The sequence below is a fragment of the Delphinus delphis genome, chromosome 11 (assembly GCF_949987515.2).
Source record: "Delphinus delphis chromosome 11, mDelDel1.2, whole genome shotgun sequence".
NCBI classification, from domain to species: Eukaryota; Metazoa; Chordata; class Mammalia; order Artiodactyla; family Delphinidae; genus Delphinus; species Delphinus delphis.
In genome coordinates this window covers 102,113,657-102,136,828 of record NC_082693.1, presented here as the reverse complement: position 1 = coordinate 102,136,828, position 23,172 = coordinate 102,113,657, and the positions used below count along the sequence as shown (strand labels likewise).

The 23,172-nt window shown below is 52.9% G+C and overlaps 1 protein-coding gene and 1 pseudogene across 2 annotated transcripts; one reads left to right on the top strand and one right to left on the bottom strand.

Annotated features, from left to right (window-relative positions):
• Positions 1–2,762: 2,762 nt before the first annotated feature.
• On the bottom strand, positions 2,763–12,950 carry MAPK8IP2 (mitogen-activated protein kinase 8 interacting protein 2). 2 transcript variants are annotated; one of them, XM_060024030.1, is made up of 12 exons: positions 12,816–12,950; positions 11,685–11,790; positions 10,023–10,295; positions 9,782–9,875; positions 8,492–9,688; positions 8,163–8,238; positions 7,861–8,033; positions 7,670–7,797; positions 6,936–7,040; positions 6,742–6,812; positions 3,963–4,061; positions 2,763–3,498 (listed from the first exon to the last, which is right to left on the bottom strand). In XM_060024030.1, exons 1-12 carry the CDS (start codon positions 12,878–12,880, stop codon positions 3,426–3,428), a joined length of 2,460 nt encoding a protein of 819 aa, XP_059880013.1. In that variant the 5' UTR covers positions 12,881–12,950; the 3' UTR covers positions 2,763–3,425. The 2 variants fall into 2 exon arrangements, with proteins under 2 accessions (XP_059880013.1, XP_059880014.1); XM_060024031.1 differs by having other exon boundaries at positions 7,670–7,779.
• Positions 12,951–15,831: 2,881 nt separating this feature from the next.
• On the top strand, positions 15,832–16,019 carry LOC132434360 (small ribosomal subunit protein uS14-like; annotated as a pseudogene).
• The last annotated feature ends 7,153 nt before the right edge of the window (positions 16,020–23,172 follow it).

Genomic DNA, 23,172 nt, shown 5'->3' with positions numbered 1-23,172 from the left:
GGCTCCCTAGTTGAGGAGCACGAGCTCAGTAGTTGTGGCTCCCGGGCTTAGTTGCCCCGCAGCATGTGGGATCTTAGTTCCCTGACCGGGGATCAAACCCTCGTCCCCTGCATTGTAAGGTGGATTCTTTACCACTGGACCACCAGGGAAGTCCCTATGTTTGGATTTAATGAATGTATCTGTACTTTTTTTAGTTTTCTGTGGGTGTTTCTATTTGCATTCGGGGGTCCCTAATAGCAACATATAATGCTTGAAACAAGACATGTTCATTGCAGAGAAAAAAAGGAAGAGAAACTGTCAGCCCCACCTCCGGCAACAACGACTGCAGTCTTTGTGTTTTCGTTCAGTCTTTTTCAGTGTAGTTTCTAGTGTAGATTCTGCATATTTACTTGTCCTTAATAGCATAACAAATATTTCTGTATTATTACTAAATGTTTGTAAGCACACTTTTTTTGTACCAGCCCACTATTCCAATTAGGTATATATACCTTAATACAGTTAACCCTACTGGCCAATATTTAGATTGTCTTTTGTGTTTTCAACATTTTAAACAAGAACATGTACCGTACAAGGCTTTTCATTTAGGGTGCTCTCCTTGGCTGGCACAGCCCTGGCATTGGAGGCTTACTCACTCACCACTCAGGGCTCTGAGGGCCCCCAGCACGTGTGCCAGGCTCTGGGAGGACGGGGGCACTAGCAGACCCACAGTTGGCAGCCTCTGCCCAGGGCCCCCCTGCGTCCGGGAGGATAGGAGGTCACCCAGCCACATGCAGAGAAAGCTCAGTGTCCAGGGTGGAAATAATGGGGTGGAGGGAAGAGGGGCTGGAGAGGGGCAGCGACAGGGCAGGCTGAGGTCACACAGGGAGCCACAGCAGAGTTAAGAGGGCGAGCGGCCTGCTCAGGTTTCTGTTTAAACAACCGGGTCTGGTTGCAGGAGCTGGTGGATTGCAGACACAGGTGGAGGTGGGAGCCTAGAGGAGGCTGCTTGACGCACAAAGATCCAGGCGGAGGCGGGGAGGCGGGGGGGGGGGGGGGGGGGGCAGGCTTGGGGTGGTGGGGGGTGGCGCTGACAGCAGGGGCAGTCTAGGGTGCCTCCACGCTTCCTGCTCAGGCAACTGGAAGAGACACAAAGCACAGAATATAGAATGGGGCACATGGGGAAGAGGCTCACGTCACTTCAAAGTGTCCGTGGCTCCCACCAGGAGTTCTGTGTCTCTGCACCTCAGGGCCCTGGTTAGGGTCCCACGTTTACCGAACTCCACCAGGCGCCTGGCCAGTGACTGGCAGAAGCAGCACTCCTGGAGGGCGCTGGGGTTGGTGAGGTAAGGCACAGCACAGAGCTGAAGCACACGGTCTGCCGGGGGCAGGACTCTGGGGCCCTCAGCACAGGGAAGGCACCGAGGCCGCCGCGGGGGAGAGGAGGCCAGTGAGCGGACCCAGGACAGAGCCAGGGCGGGGCCTGGAGCGCAGCTGAGCCGGAGCAGACCACGAGCCAGCCCCGAGAAAGAACAGCTGGGGAGGTGAAGGAAGGTGCCCGGGCCGGTGCAGGAAAGGAGACCAGAGGCGGAAGGAAGGTGGGCAGGTGTGGGAAGGTCCCTCCTGACAGGAAGCTGTGCCAGGTGAAGGATGCCCAAGTGTGTCCGGCTGCTGTCCCGAAGGGCCACCGCAGGAAGGGAAGGTATGGGTACAGAGACAGGAGATGAATTGGAGGGCGGGACTGAGCCCAACAGGGGCGGGGTGGGGGCCGGGCAAATGGAGCCTCCCCTGGATGGGGGGTCCAATTTCCACCTGACAGAGAGTGAAGGAACAGCAGGCGGGCGGGGTGCAGCCACAGGGACCTGAGAATCACGCCCCCAGGCTGAGGGGCAGAGGTGCGCGTCCAGGGGTTCTCTGCCTGCCTCATTCAACTGTAATCAGCAGGAAAGTTTTCTCGTAGATGTTCTGCTGAGTTGGTCTTCTTGCAGGGTCGGGGGACCCTGGCCTGCGCCAGGGCTAACCAAATGCTGAAGCGTGGCCATTTACTGATTCCTAACCCGTGACTATGTTCTCTGTTTGCCGGTTGCCCTTAAATTAATTTGAGTAGAGGTGTGTGATTTCTATAGACAGTGGTTTTCAACCTTCATGCAGTGAATTTGTCTACACTGGCCTTTCTCACTCTCATTTCTTAACCTTCACCTGTTGTCTTCCTGGAGCTGCTGGCATCCTGGGCTCGGGGGGTTAGGGCGGGGGGCAGGCCCACCCTCAGAAAGGCACTGACCACCATGCTGACCTCAGCACTTGAGAGCTGGGGCTCGCTGGGGGCAGGGGGCCGGGGAAGCCCTTTCTCCAGGAGGTACCATCTGTAATCACCTAGGGCATGTGACAGTCACCTCTTTTCTTCTGGCTTTCTGTGGAGAATTTTTAAAACACTAATCTTAAGATCTAAGCAGACTGACGCCTGCTCTCTGTCTCACATACACACTCACAAGCGTGCAGGCACACTCATAAGCACGCACACACCTCCCAGCCTGGCACTCCAGTGCAGGTGGAAAGGACACACGCTGCGTGACCTTCCTCTCTGGCCTCAGCTTCCTCGCTGGCCAAGCAAGTGTATTTGGAGAGCACCCACCGCGCACCGCACAGGGACACCAGCGTGATTTCAGAGAGCAGTGAAGGGGTCTCCTGATTCCATCACCCTGGGGTCTTGGTCCCCACTGCCATGGACAGTGCCTGGGCCCCTGGCCCCTTATCTGCGCCCCCCCCCCCAGAAATAGCCAAGGTCACACCAAGCAGAGAGTTTATTGAGGTGCTGGACTGCGGGGAGTGTTTGCAGCGGCATAGCAGATGCTGGTGTGGCCGGGGCCTGGGCCGGGGCACCCTCCTCCTAAGCAGCGTCTGGGGCTTGGGGTGACCACGACTCCTAGTCTCCCGCAGGGCCCTACTGGGGAACCCCTCCCTGCTTACCCCTGAGCTCCTCGTGGGGCACTATGGGGGGGGGTCCCTCTCTTTGTCCCTATGGTGAGGATGGGATATGACCCCTTGATATTCACTATAAAAATTAAAATTCCTTTATAAATCACACGGGAAAAGCAAGAGGGGATCACCTGGGAGCTCCCTCCACACGCCCCTCCCAATTCTGACCCCAAAGTAAAGAGCAGAGGGCAAGAGTTTGCAGGCACAGAGGAGCAGAGACAGACAGGAGGAGAGAAGAGGGAGGGCAAGGGCAGACCAGGGCAACACAGAGAGAAAAGATCAGGGGTAGCGAAGGTGCAGGCTCCACGCTTCAGCAGCCCCTGGGGAGCAAGGAGGAGAGTTCCCAGCACAGCCCGGAGACTCGCCAGATGCCAGGTCCCATGTGCCCCCAGTCCAGTCCTTGCCAAAGCCGAGGTGGCCGCATGAGATGCCCCCAGCCCCAGGCGCTCCCGGAGCGGGAGAGCAGCGGGTGGCTACTCCAGGTAGATGTCCTCTGTGGGGCAGGCGTACTCCAGGTGCCGCTGGTAGTACTCCAGGAAGGCGCGGCTGGGGGAGAGAGCGGCCTCAGCCCCAGGCTCCCCAGGCCCGCCCGCCTGGGCCTGCCCATGCCCCCCCCCCCACCCCCACCCCCGCCCAGCTTCGTCCCTCAGCCCTCCTGGCCCGGCCCCTTTTCCTTACGGTCTAACCTCAATGCTGCCTTCCCACCCCCAGCCCCGTGGTCAGTGTGCCCGTGCTGTTCCCACGCCCAGGACTCCCTTCCACGCTCCTGCCCCAAGCGTTCTGCCCACCACCTTCCCAACCCTCCACCACCACCACTGTCATCTGGCCTTCCCTCCCTTCCCCTCCCCTGTCTCCCCAAACTTCATCTCCATCCCTCCTCCCAGCCTGCTCACCACCACCCCCCGCCCCGGGGAACCGCTGCACCGGTTCTGCATCCCCACTCCAGCCCCAGCCGTCACTCCACGCTGGCCCAGCCCTAATCCTGCAACCCACCCTCCGGACTCACTCACCCCACACTCTGGGCCACGGGCCTCATCGACTCCTGGGAGACGAAAACGTGGCAGGCAAAACGGCTCAGCAGCGGGTGTTTGGTGATGAAGCCAAAATAGCTGTGGGGAGAGCGGCGGTGAGCACACGGGCCGCCCCCAGGCCCACCCCTCAGCCCCCAGGGATCGAGGAGAAGAGCCAGGGACAGAGGGCTCAGGGAGGGCGTGTGGGGCTGGGGAATGTGCGGGTCACGCGATTTCAAGATTCGAGGCCCCTTTCTGGGCCCTCGTCAAAGCACAGCGCTGGGCATCTGTGAGGAGTTAGCGATCTATGCTCATCTGTCCACAAGGGTGTCCCACTGCATCTTCCTTCTCCCAAGACAGTGCCAGCTGCCTCTGTGCGCCACCCCCACCCCCACCCAAAGCCTGCCCCTGGACCACAGAGCAAGGCCTCCCCGTCTTCTGGGCACCACATCTCAGCTGACTCTTCCTTGTCATGTCACCTGACACCCTGAGCCTGCCCAGTCCCACCTCTGGTCCTGCAAACCCACAGCTGTTTTCCGGGCTCTGATGTGGGGCTTGGCATGGGCCCTGACATGTGAAACAGTCTTTCTGAAGAAGCTTGTACCCTGGCTCTGTCGCCCCAGCTCTGTTCCACGTATGCCTTTCCTGAATCTGCCCTTCTTCTCATCAAGACATTAATAAAAATTGTTGTCCAGAGGGAGGCACTGCCAGAATCCTGCAGCAGGAGGGCTGAGACCCACCCCCCCACTGTGGCTAACGCAGCCCACGTCAGGTGGGATTAGGGTTTTGCGGTTCCACCAGATGGGAATCCACACGGCAGCATCATCGCTGGGACAACGTGCTCACGTTGGCCACGAACACGTCACAGCCTTGTCTTGAATGCCACGCTCAGATGATCCCATTCACGGGGAGTGCCAGGCACCGTCCTCAGCAAAGCTCTTTATGTCATTAGCTCCCATAAACCTCACAACGGCCCTGCGCGCTGGGCCTCTAGACGAGGGCGTCGGAAACGCAGCCGGTCTGTGGCGCCCTGGGGGTGCTCTCAGCCACCTGTGATCTCACACGCCACACGCTCCCACCTTATCCGGACACAGTGTGCCCAGCACGTGCCTAATCCAGCCCGCTTCACAGCGAGATGCCTGACATTGGCTCCTTGTGGCCCCTCACTGTGCGGACTGGGCTGAGTTCTGCAGTAACATGTACCAGGAAAGTCTGGGCCAGGACAGAACCGCCTTGGTCTCCTCCTGGCCATGGAACTGCATCTGGGTCAGCGTCTGGCCTGGACGCCTGAGCCTGTGGCACCCAGTTTCCCTCTGCTGTCCTTCCTCTCTCGGGTGTGCCACCCTCAGCCCAGTGTCCGTGTGGGCCACCGTGCACACTGGTCCTCATGGTGCCAGGTCTGCCCCGCCGCCTGTTCTGAGCCCTGGCCCTCCACCCCTCAGAGCAGCATCTAAACTGTGATCCCATCAAACCACCTCCCTCTCAAGGGAGAAACCAAACTGGGCTCTGACCCGGCTGAGGGTGGACACCATCGCCCAGCCAGCAGACAGAACGCCCCTCACTCTTACCACAAGTGTCCAGGAGACACACATGCCGGCCTCAGTATCTGTCACAGCCTCAGCCCCAGCAGCAGTGTGTCCTCCCCACATCCTGCCTCCCCTGAGGACCTGCTTCCTCAAATACCACTGGGCCCTTCGGAGCCTCTGCTTGGCCCTGTCTGCGTCGCAGGTTAGCTCCTCCTGTCGCTTCATCTAGGGCACTGGCATCCTGTGCGCAGGAGGCCGGCTGGGCAGGAAGGCTGTAGCCCTCCATCCGCTGGTTATGCTTCCCTTTCACTCCCGTCTCTTCTCTCTCTGCCTGGCTATCCTGTCTGCCCCATGGCCGAAGTTACCTACCGGCTCCGAACGTACCTCCCCCCAGGTCTCCCTTCCACACTCCAGACCACGTAGCAACGGCCGCTTCACCCTCACTGCCTCTGGATTGAACCCTGCATCGCCAGCCTGTGAGGCCCACTCACTCCAGGCCTCTTCTCCTGGCGCGTGGGTCACTAACTGCTCAACACCCAGGTCACCCTTGATTCTCTCTCCAGGTCACCCTTGATTCTCTCTCCAGGTCAGCCTCTACATCCAATCAACTCAGGTCCTGCCTGCCCACCTCCTAAATGCCACTAGGTCACAGCACCTGGATAACCTCGGCAGCCACCTGGTCTCCTGCCAGCAGCACTTGGGTCCTTCCACCCTGCACAGCAGCCTGTCAACCTGACTGTGTCACCCCACGGCCCCATCGCCAATGGGATTAAGTATAAGCTCCTTGGCATAGTCAAAAGGACACAGGTGCTCTTAGTGTCCCTCCAGCCTTACCCAACTGCCCCCAAAGAGCCCCTAGTGCCCCTCGCCCACAGCCCTGGCTCAGCTGGCTCCCTGCCAAGAAGATCCACCCTGTCACCCACTTGCCTTTCAAGGTTCGTAGAGTGGTCTTCAGCCGCCCCGCTAAGTCCCAGGAGAATTCACCCGCCTCCCTGCAGGTCTGCTCACTGCAGCCCCATGCACACGTCCACCAGAGTCCCACGAGTGCTTCGAGCACTCGCTTGTCTGTGTGTCTGTCTCCCCACCCAGACCAGATGGGAGCCTGTCTGATCCAGGTGTCCTGGGCCCAGAACAGAGTGGGCGCCACGTGGGGACTCAACTCCTGGAGCCAAGTGGGTGCGGGTGAGAGGGTGGGATGGTGAGTGCGCAGCCCTCAGGGTTTGAGGGGACCAGGGGATGGGGGAGTCTCATACCAGCTGTTGCGGGGGTGGCAGCCGCAGAACGAGATGTTCTTCATCTGGAAGAAATGGCTGCAGTGCTGGAACTAGAGCAGAGGTGGCAGGAGAGGCCACGCTAGACAGAGCAGCCCAGGGCCACCCCGGCCACCCCTGCTGGACGCGCCTCACTCCTCCCACCGTCCCCTGTGCCTCAGGCCCCCACACCCCACCTCAGGTCCTCCACTTAGACTCAGCTTGACCCCCCGAAGAGAAATCTCAAGGTCACAGGAGGCAGGAGGACGCAGGTGGACGGTCAGTTTCCGGGCAGTGGCGATCTGCAGAAGAAGTGAGGGGAGAAAAGGGTCTCCAGGGCCTACGAGGGTATCTCTCCCTCCTGGCGGGACGCTGTCGATTAGGTTTGAAGACTGCTGGCAGCGATTCGGGAAGATGTGAGCGTGGCCTTGGCCTCTCCTCAGCCTCAGGACGGCCTGCCTCGTCTGCCTTCCGCCCCTCCCCAGGACTGCGGCCCCAGCAACCCCGGCCTGCTCACTGCCCGTCTCGTGCGCTGGACGTGGGCTCTCAGACGCAGAGCCGTGCTGCTGCCCTGCTGCCCCCCCGCTCGCCCGCAGGCCCAGCAGACGGGCCGGCCCTCACCGAGTGTCCACTGAGTGAATAACGAGTGTGCAAATAACTTCCAGGGAAGGGTCTGTGAGAGCTGGTCTTGCTTTTCAGACACGAATAGGATGGGCTGAAGGAGGGGGAGGGGCCGGCGGGAAGGTGACGGGGAACAGCTGCTGAGCGCTGCCCGAGGCCTGTCTGCCAGGCCTCTGAATCGGGGCTGGGGGGGCCCGGGCCCCGAGGCCCCCAAGCATCCTGGAACCCTCCGTGGAAGAGGGCGGAGGCCTGGGGCCTCCAAGGGCTGTGCCAGCCTGCAGGGCTCAGGGGCCCCCACCTCCAGACTGACCTTCTGCATGGCTGCACACAGGATGCCATTGCCCTGGTGACAGGGCACCTCCACGGAGCCCAGGAACTGCACGTCAAAGCGCTCCACCCAGCAGGAACCCCGCTTGCTCCCTGGGAGATCACAGGGGCCTAGGTCAGGTGAGCAAGAGAGGGCCTGGGATGACAAGACGCCCCTTGGGGAAGGGGCCTCACCCAGCAGGTCCTTGGCCGGGCCGGGCACCGCGTGGGCATAGAAGGCGGGGAAGACGCCACGCTCCCCCGTGCGCATGTTGAAGCCACGGAACCAGAAGTCGTCCTCCTCGGCCTCCACCAGGACCGGGTCGTCCACATCCAGCTCAAGCTCGTCGGGATGGCGGGGAATGAACCTGAGGTCAGGTCAGAGGTAGGAGGTCACTGGGGCAGGGGCAGGAACGGTTGGGTTGTGTCCACCAGTGTCCCATAGTGTCTGTAGGCTCAGGTGGAGCGTCGCTAGCAGCGAGGGGGAGAAGCTGTACCTGAAGACAGCCCGATGGGTTTGCTCTCTCTCCTCGCCATTGACCAGGCAGGAAAAAAGGCCGAAAGACTCGGTGCCTGAGAGACAGAAACAAAAGAGACAAAGGCTCAGGGGAGGGGCAGGAAGCCGAGCTCCCCTCCCCTCAACAGTCTGGTGTGGGTTGTCCTCAGTCACCCGAGGGAGGGAGAAGTAGCTCACCGGGGGCTGGAGACAGAGCAGCCTTCCCCAGGCAACTCCCCACCCTACCCTACGGGGGCCTGGGGGAAGCCCTGGGGCCAAGGAGCCAGCCTGCTCCCCCGGGACCGCCCCCTTTCCCCACCTCCCACTCACTGGAAGATCGGGAGGTGCTGTTGACAAAGACATTGAGGAACTTCTTAGAGAAGGTGAGGTCAGGGCTGTCCGGGGAGGCAGCCCCGGGGCCCCGATCAAGGCCCAGCGGTGCGGCTCCCGCCTCTTCCTCGCTGGCCTCGCCACCGCTGTCCCCGCTGTCCTCGCCCAGGCGCGCGCAGCGCCGCAGGCTCACCAGCTCCAGCTGCGTGTGCTCGTCCACCACCAGCGTGTACTTGACCGCATCGTACACCAGCGAGGCGTCCGGCGCGGCGCCCGTGCCCCGGCCCCCGAGGGGCGCTGCCTCGGGCTCGGCTTCGTCCTCCTCCTCTTCATCCTCGTCGTCCTCCTCCGAGCAGGCGGCAGAGCAGGCGCGGCCCGGGCGGGCAGGGCGACCCGGAGCGGCCCACAGGGGCGTGATGGTGTCGCGCGTGGGGTTGCTGAGGAAGAGGCAGGGCCCGGGCTGCGCGGGGCCGGGCCGAGGGGCGGAGGGCTCGGGGGGCGGCGGCCCACACAGCGTCTCCATGTCCACCAGCTCCACGCCCGGCCCCGCCGCCGCCTCGGGGGCCTCGCCGACGGGCGACGCACACTCCCCGGCAGGACGCGGCGCAGGAGACAGGCACTGGCCAGGGCAGCGGATGGGCGAGGAGCCCTCGGAGATCATGCGGCTCACGAGGTTGCTGAGCAGCCAGGGCGAGTCGGCGTCCTCGCTGAGGTCCGGCTCAGACTCGGACCCTGACTCGTACTCGCTGTTGGTGTCGTCGGGGCCCACGGGCAGGAAGGCGGGGCGGCGCGGGGGCTCGCACGGCGGCTCGGGCTCGGGCTCCGAGGCCGGCGACGAGGCCTCCTCGATGGAGTTGGTGAGGTGCGAGGAGCGGCCGCTGCTGCTGCCGCCGTCGTCGCTGCTCCGCTCCAGCTCTGTCTCTGAGATGGAGGAAATCATGCGCCCCAGGCGCGCGCCGCCCGCGTCCTCAGAGTCGGAGCCCGGCGACGACAGCTCCTGGCTGCTGCGCCGACCCCCGCGGCCTCCGCTGGAGCCGCTCCCCAGGTCGGCCTCGATGCCCGGATCCGAGGAGGGCGAGGCCCCACCTGGCGCCAGGGGCCTTGCGGGCTGGTTGCCTTCGGAGTCGCAACCCGGATGCACAGGTGACTGCGCCCCGCAGGGGCTTCTGTCCGTGGGCGGGAGGGGGGCGGGCGGCTCTGCGGAGCACGGGGTTGGGTCAGCCAGCCCACCTCCCCCACCCCTCCCTCCCTTGCCTCCGGCGTAACCCCGCCCACCACCGCCCAGCTCACCTCGGAGGGGCTCCTGGGCGGGTGGGCACAGCACTGTTTCCTGCCTGGAGGCTGGAGGCCCTGGAGCAAACCCTCCATTGTTGTTCAGGGAGTCCTGGGGAGGAGGGGAGGGGCGGGGGGAGGAGAGCAGCGCTGAGGAGGGGCCCCAGCTCTCAGGGGTAGGTGGGGGGACAGGCTGCCGCGGGGACCAGTCCCGGATGCTGGGAACCACGGATAGCTGCGGGTCTGGGTGCCGGCTCACCTGGGCTCCCAGCGTCGTCAGGTGGAGCGTGGTGGGCCGGTGCTTGTGGGGCTCCTCCAGGGAGGGCGAGGGGATCAGGGGCTGCCGGGCGCGGGCTGCTGAGCCAGGGCCTCCCCCCTCAACCTCCCCCTCTGCTTCCTCCTCTTCCTCTTCCTCTTCCTCCTCGTCGTCCTCCTCCTCTTCATTGTCATCGATCATCTCAAACTCCTGGAAGTCATCCTGGAAGGAGCAGATGGGGTGCGGCTGCTCCGAACGCCCCAGGGAAAGGCTGTCCTGCAGGGAAGAAGGCCAGGGCAGAGCTGGGCCAGTGTGGGATGGTGACTTGGGTCCCAGGCGCCAGGAAAGGGGAAAGCAGGAAGCTATAAGTCAAGGGACAGACGCCTCCCTCCAGTTCTCTCTGCTCTCCACCAACAGAGCAGCTTTTTAAAAAATCTGCTTAAGATACATAAGGATCGCTACAGTTCTTGGTAAGTAAGAGCCCAAACTCCTAAGTCTGGGTGACAGAGATACTCAAAGTGGCCCCAACCCACCTGCCAGCCTCATCTCAGCCTCAAACCCCGTCACATTTGACACCAGCACTTTTCCTTCATAGCATTTTAACACAACGCATAGTTACTGTAGAGTTTTGGGTCTGTCTCCCCCACCAAGCTGCAAGCCCTACCAGGACAGGACCGTGTCCATACTGGACACTGGTGCAGCCCACCCCCAACCGAGAACAGGACCGTGTCTGTACTGGACACTGGTGCAGCCCACCCCCCACTGAGAACAGGACCGGCCCGCAGTAAGAGTGCAGTAAATAGCAAATGAATGCATGAAGCAAAGACAGCCAGCACCAGGCTTCACCAACCTCAGGGCCTCTGACCCACCAATCCCTTACCAGCAATGCCTCCCCTCCATTCCCGCCAACCCCCCTCATCTGCCAGTTCCTTCTAGTCCTCCCTAAGGGCACGGTTGTGTGCCACTTCCACTGGAAAATCTCCTTGATGGCCTCAGTCTTGGGTGGGTTCCCATCGTTGCACCTTCTGTCCCCTCACTGGAATCCAGCCGTTGACACTCAGGCAGCCACTGCCTCTCTCATGTCTTTCTCCCCTACTAGGTTATAAGCTCCTGAGGGCAAGAGCCACACCTGTCCTGCTCTCTTCCCAGGCACCTGGAAGCCCCCAGCACTTGCCACATGGGAGTTGCTCAGAAATGTTCTTGAATGAAAACAAAAACGTAAAGAAATGGGGAGGAGCAGATGGGCAGGGGAGACTTCAGGGCTGGAGACATGAGGCAGACAGTTGGAGGCCTGAGAGGTGGGGAAAGGGCAAAGGAGGAGATGAGGTGAGATGGCAGCTGGAAGGGGTTAGATCTTTCTGGGAAGTGAGCTGAGCACAGAGGCACCAAAGCATAGACACATCTCCCCTCCCCCAAGCTAGCCCGCTGGTGGGGGTCAAGCGAGGACTGATGGGGAAGGTCCTCAGTGGACCTCTGTCAGAAAAAGAGAGGTCTGATATATCGAGGAAAACCCCGGGTCGAGAGGCCAAGGGAGAAGGGGCAATCAGAGGATTTCTCATTTCAAGGCTGAGCTTAGACCCACCCTAAAACCCCACGAGACTGCTAAGCATAACCTAAGCGAGACTCTCCCTTGAGAGAGTTCTCTGCCCCCAGCCCCTTCCCCACCTTCTCGCAGTGGTCCGAGTCGTAGCTGAGGCCCAGACCACAGTCATCGGTGATCTCAGACAGATCTTCATCATCAAATTCTTCCAGACTTATGTCCTGTGGAGGCCTGGAGAGGAGAGCAAGGACAGGGCTCCTGAGAGAGCCACCAACCCTGGACTCCCTGGCCAGGAACTAGTCCTAAGGAGGGGCCAAGGGAGACCCCCCCGCCCCAGCTTCTAGGCCCCGTGATCTCCAGAGCCCCCAACTCCCAGACCTGCATCCTGCCATTATCTTGGATCTCAAACTCTGCTCTCCAGCGGATTTCCCCCTCAATTTGAGCCACGACCAGCTCAGAAGAGGCACCTGTCCCCCAAACCCTCCTCCCGGCCCTCCTTCCGCAAAGAGCAAGCAGCCTCTCCCCCCTCTACCCTCAGCTCCAGGCCCCTGGGTCACAGGCTCAGCCTCAGGGGAGTCAGGCTGAGCGGAGAAGGGGGAGGGGGAGCTGAAGCTGCAGCAGCAGGAGGAGGGGGAGGGGTGAAGGCTGTTCCGGGAGCAGAATCTGGCCAGTTTGTCCCCCACTCCTGCGGAAGGCAGGCCTACACCCAGAGGTCCAGCCCTCTCCCCTCCCTAGTCCCTTCCCCCAGGCCCCAGGCTTGATTTCAGCTCTCTCCCTCTCAGAGCCCTACAGACCAGGCCGGGCTTCCACCAGAGGCCCAACAAGGCCAAAAGGACACTGCCAAGCCCAGAGTGTGTACTCAGCATCCTGCGCAGGCAGGCAGCCCACCCCTCAGAGGCTGCGCCCACGACCCCTGAGGACCTCCACCTTGGAGGACCTCCACCTTAGAGGGGGGCGGCTGTTCAGGCTGGGTGCAGCCCTGGATCCCAGCAGGACTTTGGGGTTGGGGGCGGTCACTGGGGCTGGAGGACGGGCATCAGGGGAGGACAAAAATGGAGAGACCCGGAACCGAGGGGCGGGGGGCGAGGAGCCGGAACCACGGGCCTCAGGACCAGAGGGGGGGTCTGGGGCTTGGGCCCCCAAAAGCGGCGAGGGGGGGTTGGCAGGGTCGGGTCGGAGAAGTCTGGGGACTGGGTCAGAGGGGGTGCTGTACGAAGGGAAGGGCTTGCCGAGGCCCGGGGCGCCCAAGTGCGTACCTGCAGCCTGGCGGCGACAGCGAGTGAAAGGTGGAAAGAGAAAACATCTCCGCCCGATCCGCCATCTTCTCCGGGGAAAGGTCCGCCGACTGCGGCGGGGGAGGGGTGCCCGGAGCGACAGCCCCGCACGCCCTTCGTCGCTCCCTCCCGCCCGCCCTCAGCCCGCCCCAAGTCACCTCGTGACACGCCCTGCGACACCCCGCCGCCAGCACACCTCGACGCCAGGACACCGCGGCAGCGCGAGCCGGGGGGGAGGGGAGGAGGGGAGGACCTGGGAGGAGGGAGGATCCGGGGGGGAGGGGAGGAGGGCGGACCCGGGAGGAGGGCGAAGGGGACTGCGGGGAAGCTGGTTGGAGGAGACAAGATGGTTTGACTAAGAGGCTCGGGTTGGGGGAGAATCGGGTTGCGGTTTGGTTTTTTCGGGGTGGGGGCAGGTGAGAAGCGGATTAGTGGGGATGGGGGATCAGTTCGTATGGTGAGAGTTTAAATGAGGAACTTGCTGTGGGGAAGTCGGTCCGCACACCTCTGGTTAACTGACTTTGGGGTGTGGGGTGGATGGGACGGGGCCTGGTGGAGTGGTGGGTGCAGCCCCAGGAGCTGTGCTGGCGTCCCAAGGAATCAGAAGAGCTGGGGTCCCAAGCCTGGCTCTGAGTGAGTCAGACTGAGACTGGGCAGCTGGAGGAGCTGTCCGCGTCTGGGTGCTGACCAGGGCTGGTCGGAGCTGTCCCACAAAGGGTGCTGATTGGGCCCACGGAGATTTCTCCCTAAAACGTGCTGACTGGGACTGGAGGAGCTGTTTCCCCGACGGGTGCTGATCAGTGCTGGGCAGAGGCAGCTGCCCAAGGAGTGCCGATCCGGGCTGGACTCACAAAGCGTTGTGACCCAAACTTCCCAGATTTCCTTTCTATCCCGAGTCTTGTCATCAAACCGATTAACTTGGACATCCACATAAGTGACCCATCCAACACCCTTGACTCCTGATCAGGTCTGATGGTCTATGATCCACTAATGGTACACCTAGTACAAAACACAAAGTCGAATGGACTTACGTGGGAAAACTGAAATAGCAGCACACTCTCAGCAATCCTCGTGACAGATGAATCCTAAAATGTCAGAGGATACTTTCTGACAATTTTCTCATAGATTAGAAAATAAATAAATGCAAACCTTCTATCTTTTACTCTACTCACATAGCACCGAAATCACAAACAAAATAAAAATGCCAATAGCTAAAACTGAAAAATGAAAAGCTTAAGAGGGACTTCCCTGGTGGTCCAGTGGGTAAGACTCTGTGCACCCAGTGCAGGGGGCTGGGGTTCGATCCCTGGTCAGGGAACTAGATCCCTCATGCCATAACTAAAGAGTTCACATGCTGCAATGAAGATCCTGCATGCTGCAGCTAAGGCCAGGCGCAGCCAAAATAAATAAATATTTTTTAAAAGCAAGAAAAGCTTAAGAGCCACACCTTGTTGGGAATACTGTCAAAACCAGTAACTTCACCACCTCCTGATTCTTGACTTTAAGCCTCCAGTTCTCTGATGATTGCCTCCTGTTTTTCTCGCTTTCTTATGGTATTACCGTGACACTCACAATTCTTTGACTCCATAAGAAACTTATTCCAGGGAATTCCCTGGCGGTCCGGTGGTTAGGGCTCTGTGCTCTCACTGTCAAGGGCCCAGGTTCGATCCCTGATCGGGGAACTAAGATCCCACCAGCTGCACAGCATGGCCAGGGGAGAAAAAAATAAAGAAACTTATTCCAGATACTATTGCTGTGTAGCAAATTACCACCAAATTTAGAGAATGAAGACAACCACTTTACTCTGCTTACAGTTTGGGGGTCATACATTTGGGAAGGACTCCAATGGGAAGCTCTTGTCTGGGGTTTCTCATGCACTTGGGTTACAGCTGGAGGTAAGCTGGGCTAGATGTCGAAGATGGCTCACTTGCAAAGTTGACAGTTGGTACTGTTGACTGGGAGCTCAGCTGGGGCTGTCAACCAGCACCTACACCTGACCTCTCCAGCATGGAAGTCTCAGGATAGTTGGACTTCTTACGTAATGGCTAGCTTCTCCCAGAGTGACTGTACTAGGAGGGCCAGGGGTCAGCTGCATGGCGTTTTCTGATTTGGCCTTGGAAGTCATATGGCTTCCTATTGGTCAAAGCAGTCACGATCCCATCCAGATTCAAGAGAGCAGTCATAGACCCACCTCTTAATGGGATGAGTGTCAAAGAACTGGGGGTCCATGTTATAAACGCAACACAGATCTCCAATCCATTGATCCTCCCACTTCTTTTTTTAACATTCACTTTTAAAAAAATAAATTTGTTTATTTTATTTATTTATTTTTGGCTGCATTTGGTCTTCGTTGCTGCGTGCGGGCTTTTCTCTAGTTGCGGCTAGTGAAGGCTACGCTTCAGTTGCGGTGCACAGCCTTCTCATTGTGGTGGCTTCTCTTGTTGCAGAGCACGGGCTATAGGAGCGTGGACTCAGTAGTTGTGGCTCCGCGGCTCATGGAATCTTCCCAGACCAGGGCTCAAACACGTGTCCCCTGCATCGGCAGGCGGATTCTTAACCACTGCGCCAGCAGGGAAGCCCGATCCTCCCACTTTTCTCATTGCCAACTCAAGTTCCTTGCTTTAAATTAAACTCCTTTCTGGAATCATCAAGTTCTTCTCTTCTGGACCATTTCCAACAGCAAACAAGCATAATCTAGTGTTAAAAATAAATGGTATATTCTCATCTCTGTTCATATAAGTGATCCAAAGCCATGGGGTTTTCAGTACTGTTATGCCTTAAAGGAAAGGACAGTTAAAATGTCCTTCTTCTGGTTTAAGAAAGAATGCTTACAAATAGTTATACCTTTTGGAAAACAGATTTCTACCAATGAGGAAAACTATCATGACAATGAATCGGATTTGAATCTTTTTTTTTAAGGGATTGTTACGAGGAAATAATAACAATCTCTGAAATCTAAATGTCTAGCTTTTTGCTTCGTTGCAGCCAAGAAAGCAAGATGGGTCACCAGCAGCTCTACCGGAGCCATCGGAGAAAATTCGGCAAGGCTCTCACTTTTGCCACGTCTGCTCAAACCGGCCTGGTCTGATCTGGAAATACGGCCTCGATATGTGCCACCAGTGTTTCTGCTAGTATGCGAAGGATATCGGCTTCATAAATGAAGCTGGACTAAGTGAACTTCCTTGAATGTGTCATCGGGGACATCTACCCTATGCAGAAACAATGCAAGCTCTTTGTATATAAAATGAAAATGTTAAAACTTCCCTGAAAATAATAAATAAATGTCTTAAAAGACTCCTTTTGCCTGAAGTACATTCTTCAGAATTTTCCTTATTGAAAGCTTTGGGAGGTAAACTCTCAGTTTGTCTAAAAATGTCTTTATGTTGCCCTATCTCCTGAAAGATGTTTTCACTGGATATAGAATTCTAGGTCAGGTAGTTCATTTCCATCGTCACCCAGTGTCTTCCTCTGAATTCCCTTGTTGCTATGAGAAGCCACCTCTCTGTCTGCCACTTCCTTGAGGTAATTTCCTCTCCAGCTGCATTTAGGACTTCTCTCCCTGACTTTGGTGTTCTGATGTTTCGATGCGGTGTATCTAGGTGTGGTGTATTTATTTTTTCTGGCTGAGGTTCACAGAGCTTCTTCACTATATGATTTCTCTTTCATCAGTTTAGAAATTTCACAGCCATTATCTCTTCAAATATTGCCTCTGCTCCGTTCCATCTCTCCTCCTTCTGGGACTCCAACAGACTCATGCTGGATGGACCTTCTCATTCAAGCCTCCATATTTCCTAACCTTTCTTTCATGTTTCCCATCTCTATGTCCTTCCAGGCAATATTCAGTTAATTTATTCACATTTATCTTTTAGTTCACTAACTCTGTCTTTAACTGTTTATAATCTGCTCTTAAAGCTGTATACTGAGTTTTAAATTTAGTTAAAATTAAAATTCAATTAGCATTTTTACTAAATTAAAACTTTTATTTTAGAACTTCCATTTGGAAATTCTTCTCAAGCTGCTTGATTATTCATTATAGTTTTTTTAGTTTCTGCACATATTTTCAAACTTGCCTTTTATTACTATATTGAACATAGGCATGTTATAATCTGTTTGATAATTTCATTATTTGAAACGTGCTATCTGTGGTTACTGCTGGCTTGCTGCCATGATTTCCCATTATCTTTCTGTTTAATTACCTTTTTTAACTTAGAGGTGCTTGTTAGCCTTGGCATTGTATTTATGGAAAACTCTGAGGCCTAAGAAGAAAGTGAGTACCTGCAGAGAGAATCCCCGTTTGCTTCTACCAGGCACCTACAGAATTACAAACCTGAGATCATTATATATTTAATGCCCACTGAGGTTTCTTGGACCATCCTAACTGTATGAATTTGAGCTGCAACCCATGTGAAGACCAACTTCTTGTTCTAAGTTTTCAGCATCTCTTTCTCATCTCTGTCTCTGTGTCTCTGCCTCTGTATCTCTCTCTCTGTCTCTCTGTCTCTGTCTCCATCTCTCTCTCTCTCTCTCTCTCTCGCTCACACACACACACACGCACACACGCACGCACACACACACAACTTCACTTTGCCCCCAGATTCGAAGCTGTCAATTTTCTTCACAATCCTCAAAAGACAGAGTATCTCTACTTCATCCCTACACGGGGGGTTTAACCTTTCACTGTCTAAGCTTTGTAGAGGGTTGGTCTCTTATTGGGCTCTCCTCCTGGGTGGGCTCTGTGCTTTATATCTGTTCTCTACGTCGCAAAGATTACATATTAGTTTCCTAGGGCTGCCATAAAAAATACTGCTAACTTGGTGGCTCAAAACAACAGAACTTTATTCTCTCACAGTTCTGGAGTCTAGAAGCTCAAAATCAAGCAGACTGTTCTCTGCACAGTCAGCAGGCCATGCTCTCTCCAAAGACACTAGGGAAGGGCTCTTTCTTGCCTTTTCCTAGCTTCTGGTGGTTGCTGGCTTTCCTCGGCTTGCGGATGCATCACTTTAATCTCTGCTTCCATTGTCACGTGACCTTCTCTCCTATGTTTCTCTGTCTGTGTCCAAATTTCCCTCTTCTTATAAGGACACCAGTCATTGGATTAGGTGACTGGTGTCACCAACCTAATCCAGTATGACCTTATATTAACTAATTACATCTGCAAATACCCTATGTCTAAATAAAGTCACATGCTGAGGTTCTGAGTGGATATGAATTGGTGGTGGTGGGGCACTAGTCAACATGGCATAGGCTATAAAATCCCAAATCCAAGTTTTCTTGGTTCACCAAATGCCCTGATCAAAAGCAATGTGCAGTGCTCCACCTGTCCCTCTGGGCTCCTGTCTTATTTAGTCCCTGTTTTCTTACTAGATCATCAATGATCTTAGAAAACACTTCTTTAGAAAATAGTTTATCCTGGATTTTTAACCACTTTCAGCAGGAAATTCTATTTAGGAATGTAGTTCACCATATTACATCTCCATTCATTTTATGAAGCTACAACATGATAAGAATAGCTCAAGAAAATTAATAAATTATATGTCTATTTCTCTTATGAGCATGTGCAAAAGTCCCAACAAAATATTACCTAATGAAATTCAACAGTTTATTTTTGTAAATGCATCCTGATCACATGGGTTTAACAGAGAAATCCAAGAATGTCTCAACATCCCACTTTCATTTTCAATGGTAATTCAACACATTCATGGACAAAGAGAGAAAAATTGCATGATCATCTCATGCAATGTGATTTTTTAAAAAATAAATTTATTTGTTTATTTACTTTTATTTTTGGCTGTGTTGGGTCTTTGTTGCTGCGCACACGTTTCCTCTAGCTGCGGCGAGTCAGGGTTACTCTTCGTTGTGGTGTGCGGGCTTCTCATTGTGGTGGCTTCTCTTGTTGTGGAGCACGGGCTCTAGGCACATGGGTTTCAGTAGTCAATGTGAATTTTATAACATTCAACAATTAATTATGATTTTTTAAATGGCTTCCAGCCATTATGGAATAACAGCTATTGGACTTGCCCACCTGCCAAAGGGGGAAAAATCCAGACAAGTAAACAAAATATTGGAAGCAACTATTTTCAGACATTGGACAAAGGACAGCACAGGACTGTGATCCCTGAGAGAAAGGAAGCAAATTACATAAAGCCTATGATTGCCCTGGTTTTCCCTGGTTCTCCAAATGGAGGCATTTCCAGACTTCAGTGTAGGGAAGAGGGCCCAATTAGAGTGTGGCGGTCTTGATGAGTTTAGAAGACAGATGTCAGAGTTTGAGGAGGCTGATGTATTTGGAATTTTCAGATAAAAGTACTAGAGGAAAAGAATCAATTCAGGGAAAGAGTTCCAGAAATCTACAATAGGATCCCCCTAAGTTTTAGTAAATACTCAGTTGTGCTTACGTAGAATAAAATTCCATAAGGCTGCGTAAAGAAAAGCTATTGGGAAACTGTAAACTATAAAATTCCCAGAGCTCATGTAGGACTGGGGGAAGGTCAAGATCCAATAGCTAAGTGGTGAGACATATTGAACACTGTCACATTCAGTGGGGCTAGACTAACCCCAGAGTAAAGACCACTTTAGACTGATGCTTACAAAGTTTTAAAATGAACCTGAAAAGAATCAAGGATCCACAAGAAACTTAACTGACTTCCAAAACCAACTTCAATACTCTTTAGAGGAGGATAATGAAATCCAAGCACTTATGTCCTGCAACAACAACAACAACAAAAAATCCCAGACCTGCAGTGAATCAGGAAAAATCTGGAAGGAAAAAATCAGTCAAAACAGAATCAGAAAGGACAGAAATCACAGAATTAATAGACATGGACTTAGAACAACTATTATAAATATACTCATGGATTTATAGAAAACATCAACACAATGAGCAAAGAAATGGAAGACATAAAAAAGAATCAAATGGAATTTTGAGAGATGAAAATTCAGTATATGAAATGAAAATTTTACTAGATGAGGTTAACAGTGGGTTAGACACTGAGGAAGAAAAGATAAGTGAACATGAAAACAGAGTAATAGAAACTATCCAAATTGAAGCAGAGAGAAAAAACATTGAAAAAAAATTAACAAGCCTCATTGATCTCTGGGAAAATATCAAGCAGTCTAACAACTATGTAATTGGAGACACGCACAAAGGGTAAGCACACACACAAAAGCATTGAAAGAAATAATGGCTGAAATTTTTCCAAATGTTTTGAAAACTATAAACCCACAGGTCCAAAATACTCAACAAATCCCAAGCAGGAAAAACACAAAATAAACTACTTCAAAGCATATAATAATCTAGTTGCTGAAAATTTATGATCAAAAAAAAGTATTAAAAACAGCCAGAAAAAAAGACACGTGCATATCAGGAAACAAGGATAAGAATTTTTGCTGATTTCTCATCAGAAACAATGTAAACCATAATAAATGGAATGACATCCTTAAATTGCTAAAAGGAAAACATTTTCAACCTAGTATTCTACATGCAGTGAAAACATCCTCCAAAAAGTGAAGGTGAAATAAAGACAACAACAGACATACAAAATCTGAGATAATTTTTCACTAGCATATCTGCAATACAAGGAATATTAAAATAAGTTATTTAGAATGAATGAAACACATCTGAGGAGAACTTGGGTGTACACAAAGGAATAAAGAGGACTGAGGGTAATCCTAAAAGATTTTTTTCATGCTTGAATTTCTTTAAAATATAATTGACTGCATACATTTTTAAAATCAGCAATGTACTGTAGAGTTTAAAACACATGTGTAAGTAAAACATACAACAACAACAGCACAAAGTGGGGGGAGGGAGAATAGGAAATACACTGTTGTAAGGTTCTTATATTTTTATTTGAGGGTAAACTATGATAATCTAAAAATGCATACTACAAACTCAAGAGAATACACATTAAAAATCATAGAGGGACTTCCCTGGAGGTCCAGTAGTTAAGACACCATGCTTCCAATGCAGGGGGCATGGGTTCAAGCCCTGGTGGGGGAACTAAGATCTCGCATGCTGCGTGGCATGGCCAAAAAAAAAAAAAAATCACAGAGATATAGTTAGTTAGCTAAGAGTGGAGATAAAATGGAATTCTGAAACATGTTTGTTTAATATAAAAGAAAGCAAAAAGGAAGAGAAATAAAACAAAGGTAAGATGGGACAAATATAAGACAAATAGCAAGATGGTAGGTTTAAAGCCAAAATGTCAATAATTACATTAAATGGAAATCTTCTAAACACTTAAATGACAATGCAGAGATTGTTAGACTGTATAAAAAAGTGAGACCCAACTACAGGCTGTCTCAAGAGATGAATTTTAATATAAAAACAAAAATAAACTAGGGACTTCCCTGGTGGTCCAGTGGTAAAGAATCCTCCTACCAATGCAGGGGACACAGGTTCGATCCCTGGTCAGGGAACTAAGATCCTACATGCTGTGGGGCAACTAAGCCTGCACGCCGCAACTACTGAGCCTGTGCACCTCAGTGAGAGAGCCCACGTGCCACAAACTACAGAGCCCATGTGCCCTGGAGCCCATGCACCACAACTAGAGAGAGAAAAACCCACATGTCACAACTAGAGAGAAGCCTGCATGTTGCAATGAAAGATCCCATATGCCTCAATGGAGAACAGCATGCCGCAACTAAGACCTGACACAGCCACATAAATAAATAAATATTAAAAAAAAAAAAAACTAAATGGAAAAGCCTGGAAGGGAGGAGAAGAACCAATGAATTAGAAGGAAAAAACAGAAATAAGTGAAATGGAATTGTTTTCTTAATTTCTCTTTCTGTTAGCTTATTGTTAGCATATAGAAATGCAATAGGTTTTGTTTTTGTTTTTCTTGGTAGTGCCGTGTGGCTTGTGGGATCTTACTTCCCCAACCAGGGATCAAACCTGGGCCTTGGCAGCAAAAGCACAGAGTCCTAACCACTGGACCTCCAGGGAATCCCCTAAAGGCAACAGATTTCTGTGTGTTGATTTTGTGCCCCACAAGATTACTGTATTTACTATTTCTTTTTTTCTAGAAAATTAAAAAAATATCCCACTTTATTATCAGGAAGCTAAAGTTAAAACTCCTTGCACCTTCACAGAAATGTTTTCACTGAAATATATATTTTCCCCATTTTATTTGATTTCTTTTTTATTGCGGTATATTGATTTACATATTATATAAGTTTCAGGTGTACAACATAGTGATTCATGATTTTAAAGGTTATACTCTATTTATAGTTATTATAAAATATTGGCTATAGTCCCTGTACAATAGATCCTTGTAGATTATTTACTTTATACATAGTAGTTTGTACCTCTTAATCCCCTACGCTTATCTTGTTCCTCCCTATTTGTTTATTATTTCTAATATTTTTTGGTGGGGTCTTTAGGGTTTTCTATATATAAAATCATGTCATCTGCAAATAGTGGCAGTTTTACTTCTTCCTTTCCAATTTGGATGCCTTTAATTTCTTTTTCTTGCCTAACTGCTCTGGCTAGGTTTTCCAATACTGTGCTGAATAAGAGCGGCAAGAGTGGGCATCCTTGTCTTGTTTCTGATTTTAGAGGTAATGCTTTCAGTTTTTCACCATTGAGTATGATGTTAGCTGTGGGCTCATCATATATGCCTTTATTATGTTGAGGTACATTCCTTCTATGCTCACTTTATTGAGAGTTTGTGTTTTTTTTGTATCATAAATGGGTGTTGAATCTTGTCAAATTCTTTTTCAGCATCTATTGAGATAATCATATGGTCTTTATCCTTCATTTTGTTAATGTGGTGTATCATATTGATTGATTTGTGGACATGGAACCATCCTTCCCTCCCTGGGATAAGTCCCACTCGATCGTGGTGTATGATCCTTTTAATGTATTATTGTATTGGTTTTCTAGTGTTTTGTTGAGGATTTTTCAATCTGTGTTCATCAGAGATGTTGGCCTGTAATTTTCTTTTTTTGTGTTGTCTTTGTCTGGTTTTGGAATCAGGGTGATGTTGGCCTTATAAAATGAGTTAGGAAGCATTCCCGCCTCTTCAGTTTTTTGGAGTAGTTTGAGATGAATAGGTATTAAATATTCTTTGGATGTTTGGTAGCATTTACCTTTGAAGCCATCTGGTCCTGGACTTTTGTTTCGGGGGAGATTTTTTTTTTTAGCGGTACGCGGGCCTCTCACTGTTGTGGCCTCTCCCGCCGCGGACCACAGGCTCCGGACGCGCAGGCCCAGCGGCCATGGCTCACAGGCCCAACCGCTCCGCGGCACGGGGGATCCTCCCAGACCGGGGCAGGAACTCGCGTCCCCTGCATCAGCAGGAGGACTCTCAACCACTGCACCACCAGGGAAGCCTCT

Bases quoted from the DNA above. Each gene is read 5' to 3' on its own strand.
- MAPK8IP2 (XM_060024030.1), bottom strand. From the start codon at position 12,880: ATGGCGGATCGGGCGGAGATGTTTTCTCTTTCCACCTTTCACTCGCTG. The intron at 10,296-11,684 runs GTGGGGAAGGGG...TCTTCCCTGCAG, and splicing joins ACTCGGACCACTGCGAGAAG to GACAGCCTTTCCCTGGGGCG. The intron at 3,499-3,962 runs GTGAGTGAGTCC...TCTCTCCCCCAG, and splicing joins CCCGTGGCCCAGAGTGTGGG to CCGCGCCTTCCTGGAGTACT.